The 6,948-nt window shown below is 43.8% G+C and overlaps 2 protein-coding genes across 3 annotated transcripts; one reads left to right on the forward strand and one right to left on the reverse strand.

The window, feature by feature from the left end:
* Positions 1-255: 255 nt before the first annotated feature.
* LOC120428800 (putative helicase mov-10-B.1) lies at positions 256-2,904 on the forward strand. Of its 2 annotated transcripts, XM_039593899.2 has the most exons (4): positions 256-441; positions 496-799; positions 863-1,167; positions 1,221-2,904. In XM_039593899.2, the coding sequence occupies exons 1-4, from the start codon at positions 434-436 to the stop codon at positions 2,728-2,730; spliced, it is 2,127 nt and encodes a 708-aa protein (XP_039449833.1). In that variant the 5' UTR covers positions 256-433; the 3' UTR covers positions 2,731-2,904. The 2 variants fall into 2 exon arrangements, with proteins under 2 accessions (XP_039449833.1, XP_039449834.1); XM_039593900.2 differs by lacking the exon at positions 256-441 and having other exon boundaries at positions 668-808.
* Positions 2,905-3,035: 131 nt separating this feature from the next.
* LOC120428795 (putative helicase MOV-10) lies at positions 3,036-6,542 on the reverse strand. The gene is made up of 2 exons (XM_039593893.2): positions 6,466-6,542; positions 3,036-6,413 (listed from the first exon to the last, which is right to left on the reverse strand). The coding sequence occupies exons 1-2, from the start codon at positions 6,540-6,542 to the stop codon at positions 4,697-4,699; spliced, it is 1,794 nt and encodes a 597-aa protein (XP_039449827.1). The 3' UTR covers positions 3,036-4,696.
* Between the last annotated feature and the right edge of the window lie 406 nt (positions 6,543-6,948).

Below are 6,948 nucleotides of genomic sequence, written 5' to 3' on the forward strand. Positions count from 1 at the left end.
ATCTTCGCTCAGGCCATCGGTTCAATTCTCCACATTTCGATGAATCATTACGGGGAAGAACCTGTCCAAAAATACCACCACGTCACCAATATACTTACGGTCCGGTGTGTATACTCGACTGTCTGCAGATCATATGTCCGCTCCCGGTTTGCGTTTCCCCCACGACGTTCGCAACCTGACGTGTAATCCAATTCAAAACTTGCTCTCCCAAGCGGCAAAAACCATGCGGGGTAACTACTTCAACTCTCGGACAGTGAATCGAATACTTGACTCGTGCCGCAATTAGCAAACTTTTCTACGTTTCGGCAGCTTCGTCATTCTACGCTATAATTATATGTGAATCGCGAATGTTGCAGCAGTGTGGCTGCATTCGTTGAAGACAACCGGTGTTGGTCGAGTAATATTTTTGATTGATTTCGCTAAACTATTCAAAATGGCACGGTAAGTTTCGCGATCTAGTTGGAACAACGATCCGACAAACATTTAAACCCACAGACGACAGCAGCTGGACGATTACGAGGTGCCGGCGGCCGTCAAAACGTTGTGCGCGACCAACTTCAAACGAACCGACGCGTACGGACCGGAAGAGGACGCCCTGCTGGCGAAAGTGACCGAGGCCAAGAAGCGGGGCTCGCAGCTGACCGTGGAAAACTACAGGGAACAGCTGAAACTGCTGAACCAGATCGAAGATGAACACCTGGCCAAGGAGTTTGGTGAAAACGTAGTGGTTGGGCCCAGTCTGGAGCCCAGGAGAGATCTGGTGGATCCGGTTGTCGGTGGCTTCAAGTGCCAGATAGCGGTATGAAAAGTGGGTTGGAAGAAGTGTGTTGATGAAGTTACTGATTACTGATGTCCATTGCAGAAGAAGCTGTTGGGAAGTTGTAAAGCAAACATCAAGGAAGATGGAGGTGTACGCATGAGCATCAATCGTTACGACGGAGGTATCAAAAAGATCACCGGAACTGTGGACAACGTGGACGCACATAATGTGACCATTTGGGTGGAAAAGGAGTTTGATGTCCATAACGTGAATAAGCTTGAATTCCTCGTCGAAAGGACCACGTTTCAGATGGAGTATCGTGCACTTGAGCTGTTGGAGCAGAACGTTATCAAAAATGTTTTCTTTGCTGATTCTTACACCGGGAATAAATCGTTGGATTATATGAGGTAAAGAGGTTTGAACATTTGTTGATTATTCTCATAATTTAATTCATTTTTAGTTTCGAGTGGTTCCGTCCGAGCATTGCATCCAATCCGGAGCAAGCCCAAGCAATCCGAAACATCCTCAATCAAACCTCGTTCCCGGTGCCTTACGTGCTGTTTGGTCCACCCGGCACGGGCAAAACGTCCACGCTGGCGGAAGCCATCGGCCAAATCTACAAACTTCGGCCCTCGGTGAATGTTCTCGCAGTGGCCACGTCGAATTCGGCCGCCAACGAGCTAACCAGCCGACTGCTGGAAATCATTCCCGAGGATAACGTTTATCGATTCTTTGCCAGATCCTGCGCGCGCAAGAAGAGAGACATCGAAAAAGAGGTCCTGGACGTGTCGAACCTGCGTGGAAGTACAGTTGCGGACAGTCAACGGTTCTACGAGAAGATTCGACCCTGTCGGGTGGTTCTTTGTACCGCGTCTACCGCAGGTCGACTGGTGGGCATGGATATCCCCAAGGAACACTTTAGCTACATCTTCATCGATGAATGTGGCAGCGCCAAGGAGATTTCCAGCCTGGTTCCGATAGTCGGCGTTGGCATAAACGAGGGTCAAATCACTGCTAGCATTGTTCTGGCTGGAGATCCGAGGCAGCTGGGACCGGTCATTCCGTGTAAATATCTAAACGATACAACCCACAGCGTGTCCCTGCTGGAGCGCATCGCGGACAAAGGATTGTACGCGAAGAACCCGCTGACGGGAGAGTATGATCCAAACGTCATCACACAACTCAGGAATAACTTCCGGTCACATCCGGCACTGCTTGAGCTGCCGAATCGTATGTTCTACGCCGGACAGCTGCGAGCAAAAGCTTCTCCCGATAAGACTCACTGGGCCGTGGGTTGGGATCGTCTGCCGAATCGCGCCTTTCCGTTGATCTTTCATCCCGTGGTAGGAGAGATCAAGCAGGATGAAAACTCCTCCAGCATGTACAACGAGCAGGAAGCTGAACAAGTACTCTCGTACGTGGACACCATTATGAACGATGGAATTTGTGGCAAGAAACTCGAGCAAACTGCAATCGGGATCATCACTCCGTACGCGCGCCAGGTTCGATATCTGAAAGACCTTCTGAACATGCGTGGCTGGAAAGACATTGAAGTCGGGTCAACGGAGCAATACCAGGGACGCGAGAAGCCCATCATGCTGATGTCGACCGTACGGACGGGCAGCAAGAGTGTGGGCTTTTTGGCTGACACCAAACGGCTGAACGTATCCCTGACGAGGGCGCAAGCCCTGATGATTGTGGTGGGCGATCCGGAAACGCTACAGAACAATCGACACTGGGAGAAGCTGCTGCAGTACTGCAGACGCAACAATGCCGTGTTTGGAAGGTCGGAGAAGCCGGCAAGGCAGGTTGTACGGCAAGATAGAGAGCGACACTCGGAGAGGAGGTTCTACAAGAAGGCGCCCCCCACCAACGTGGGCCGTTCTCGTTTTGGCGGTAAAAAAGTTCAACCGGAAGTGGGTGAGGTGGAGAGTAAGATGGAACGTCTGGGACTGGATGGAGATTGTTGATGATTTGTTTATGGTTTGGTTTTAAGAGCCGGGTTTTGTTCTCGAACATAAGATTTTTATGTTATGTTATTATGATTCTGATTATGAGATTTTGTTTGAAATAACTGTAAATTTATTGTGGCAATAGTTTTCGGATTATTAAAAAAATATATATATTTAAGGATGAGAAATTTATTTCACGTGTTTTGCAAATAATTATTCTACTATATAATATCTTCTGAAGGCCTTTTGTAGCGATAAATATAATTTAACGGTCATTAGACCGACCGTCGACTTACCGGTGTCTGTTCCGCGATGGTCACACTGACCTTCAAAAATTGACAAAAAATTACTGCGCAGGTCCAACTTGAGGGTTAGCAAGAACTTTGGTTACAGAATAGAATGCTCATAAGTATTCAGGAAATGTGCAATTCAAGATGGCGGCCAATATGGCGGTGCTAGAGTATTTCTACAGAATTGTAAAAGGCAATTAACAGGCCTGAGTACTTTGGAGCATTCTTGGGGTCAAATTCGATTTCAGTGACCCCAAATTAGTAAAATTTGAATAGTTGATTGAACCTCAAAATCCTTTAATGTTGTTTTTTTTTTCATTCAGCTGCCATATTGGACGCTGCTTGAATATATCGGTTCCCTTAGAGAATCGGGAAAATCAACAGGCAAACTGGCATGAAACACGACTTGCTTCTTGCAAGTTGCAACGCTATTTTCGCGTTTCGTGAATAAGGCCAAAGCCCCAAAATCAAAATTAAAGGATAAGGATGAAGTTAACTAGAAGAAAATGTCATAAGAAAAATCATTAAATTTTCATAAAAAAAAAGAAATATCAAAGCTTAATTTTTTTTAAACATAATGAAATTTTTAAAACAGGTATTAGGGTATTAGACTATGACAAATAAACCAACAAACTCGCACTTTTTGACAGTTTTCCTGCATTTGTTTGCAGAAATATCAGCCTGTATACATTTTGCTTTGTTTGCGAGTTTGCCGCAAACTTTCACTGCTCTACAAAAAAAATACAAACATGACTGCGCAAGCTCATCTCGAAGGGAATCATACACTTTGGGGTCAACAGAAACACGTGCCCTTTGATTTATTCAAATATATTTAGGCAAAGGCAAATGGTTTTTTTTTCCCCGAAGTTTGTACTTACGGAGAATTCCAAAATTATCCAATCTTAAATTCAAAAACTTCAAGATTCAAACCCTAAAATTTTAAAATTATGAAATCTAAAAAAACTGAAAATTAAATAAAAATCCATATTAAATCTAAATAACTGTTTAATTTGAAATGCTAAAATTCCGTAGTTCAAAATTCTAAAGTATTATCATTCTGAAATTCTTGCCAAAATACAAAAATGTCTGAAATTTAATATTTTTAAAATTCCTGAATTTCTGAATTTTGCAGTGTCAAATTTTAAAATTACATAATGCTCAAATTCTAAAAGAATTAATTGTTAAATTCCGTAATACAAAAAAAAATTAAAAAGTTTAGAATTTTGGAAATTTAAAATTTTATTTTTAAACTTTTTTGAATGTTAAGATTTTTGAAGTCTAGAATGTTTTATTTGTGTAAACAAAATTAAAAATACGGTATGTCCACGCATCCTTCCTCCCCTTTAGACTCTGTGAAATGTGATCCGTTCACCGAATCGTCTCTGCGGTAAACACAACGCAGTAGGGCTGGCCGCTTTAATTTTTAATTTTCCTCGGATGTACTGCAAATATTAATATTGACAATGAAAAGTGCTTGGGGCGTAATCTAAGCACAAGACTAATTCCAGCAATTCCAGCATGCTTTCATCGGAATGGCTGCGTTTGTATTAGATTAGATTCTAATCATTAGAAAAACAGAATAATATTTTAAAGTATTTTAAGAATTTTAAAATTAGTTTTTTTTAACATCAGGACACCACTGCTTAGACAGCTGGGAATGGGCATATTTCCCTACTGTTAAATACTTCGATGATTCAAATTGGTCTTGTTGGTCTGCGTGGCCATAGAACATATCCAACAATTATGTTAGCAATCTCTAATATCACACCAAGCGTTCCGTTATCTTGCCCTGTGACAGCAGGGACAATTTGGGTCGTTTCAACTGTTCTATTGTGTAGTTCTGCCTCAACAATTACGTTTCCAGTGGAGTCGGAGCCGGATTCGGAGTCTGATTCGGTGTCGGCATCTAAGTCACCCGACTCCACAGGCCTGGTACAAGCTGTGATTTGGTTGGGTAATATAGTGTAATCTATTTCTGGCGTTTTGGTATTATTTGACGTTTCTGCGCGCATATCTGATCCAGAACTATTGAAGCTTTCCGTGTTCAAAGCGACCGTTTCAACGGGAAATTCCAACACGGAAGGCACTACGGCATTGTTCTGTCTACAGTACCCGATAAATTTTGCCCAATGTCTATTATTTCGTAGCGTCTCCAGATCGCCCACCACAATCATCAGGGCTTGCGCTCTCGTCAGGGAAACATTCAGCCTTTTTGGGTCGGCCAAAAAGCCCACACTCTTGCTGCCCGTCCGTACGGTCGACATCAGCATGATGGGCTTCTCGCGTCCCTGGTATTGCTCCGTTGACCCGACTTCAATGTCTTTCCAGCCACGCATGTTCAGAAGGTCCTTCAGATATCGAACCTGGCTAGCGTACGGAGTGATGATCCCGATTGCAGTTTGCTCGAGTTTCTTGCCACAAATTCCATCGTTCATGATTATTTCCACGTACGAGAGTACTTGTTCAGCTTCCTGCTCGTTGTACATGCTGGAGGAGTTTTCATCCTGCTTCATCTCACCGACCACGTGGTGAAAGATCAACGGAACGGTGCGATTCGGCAAACGATCCCAACCCACGGCCCAGTGAGTCTTATCGGGAGATGCTTTTGCTCGCAGCTGTCCGGCGTAGAACATTCGATTCGGCAGCTCAAGCAGTGCTGGATGCGACCGGAAGTTATTTCTAAGTTGTGTGATGACGTTCGGATCATACTCTCCCGTCAGCGGATTCTTCGCGTACAATTCTTTGTCCGTAATGCGCTCTAGCAGGGACACGCTGTGGCTGGTTTCGTTCAGGTAGTCGCATAGAATGACTGGTCCTAGCTGTTTCGGATCCCCAGCCAAGACGATACTGGCTGTGATTTCACTGTCGTGGACACCAATGCCCATTATTGGGACCAGGCTGGAAATCTCCTTGGCGAATCCGCATTCATCGATGAAGATGTAGCTGAAGTGATTCCTTGAAATATTTGCATCCACGAATTGAGCTGCAGTTGATGTAGTGCAAAGAACTACTCTGTAAGATTTTACATCTCTGTGTACCTTCTTTTTGTTTTTCTTATCACTTATCATGCTGCGTAGATTTGACACGTCCAGAACATCCCGATCGATGTACTTAATCTTTCGCGCATAGGATCTAGCAAAGATTCTGTAAACGTCTTTCTTGGGGATGATTTCCAGCACTCGGCTGGTCAGCTCGTTGGTGACCGAATTTGAAGCGGCCACTGCGAGAACATTCACCGAGGGGCGAAGTTTGTAGATTTGGCCGATTGCTTCCGCCAGCGTGGACGTTTTGCCCGTTCCGGGTGGACCGAACAGCACGTAAGGCGCCGGGAACGAGGTTTGATTGACAATGTTCCGAATCGCCTGGGCTTGCTCCGGATTGGATGCGACGCTCGGACGGAACCACTCGAACCTTCAAGAATATAAAGTGAAAAAAGCATTCTACGAATTTGTTATAAAATTACCTGCAAATATTCAACGATTCATTCCCAGTGTAGGAATCAGCAAAGAACACCTTTTCGATAACGCTCTGTTGTAACATGTTAAGTGCACGGTGTTCCCTTTCAAACGTGATTGTTTGGGCGTTTTATATACCTCCTGTTGAATTTCACCAAACGCATACAAAAGTCGTGATTGATAGTTTTGCTAGATTTTTATGCACATTTGAAAAAATGTTTTTATTTAAAACAATTCACTACAAAAAATAATTTTGTACAATTTCTTCTACAACTCTGCCAAAAATTATTAGCACTAAATCATAAACTAAAACACTAAAACACCAAACAACGTACAGTGTGGTACTCGTCTTGGTCGCAGCTAAATAACACTCGACCGGATTTACCAAACAACAGAGTGAAAATGATTTGATTTATGCTACCGTGAACTGAAGTGGCATTGCTCGGTGGACACCTCCTCAGAGTGGGTGGGCTAGCTCCAGAATAGAGGAT

The sequence above is a fragment of the Culex pipiens genome, chromosome 2 (genome assembly GCF_016801865.2).
Source record: "Culex pipiens pallens isolate TS chromosome 2, TS_CPP_V2, whole genome shotgun sequence".
NCBI lineage: Eukaryota > Metazoa > Arthropoda > Insecta > Diptera > Culicidae > Culex > Culex pipiens.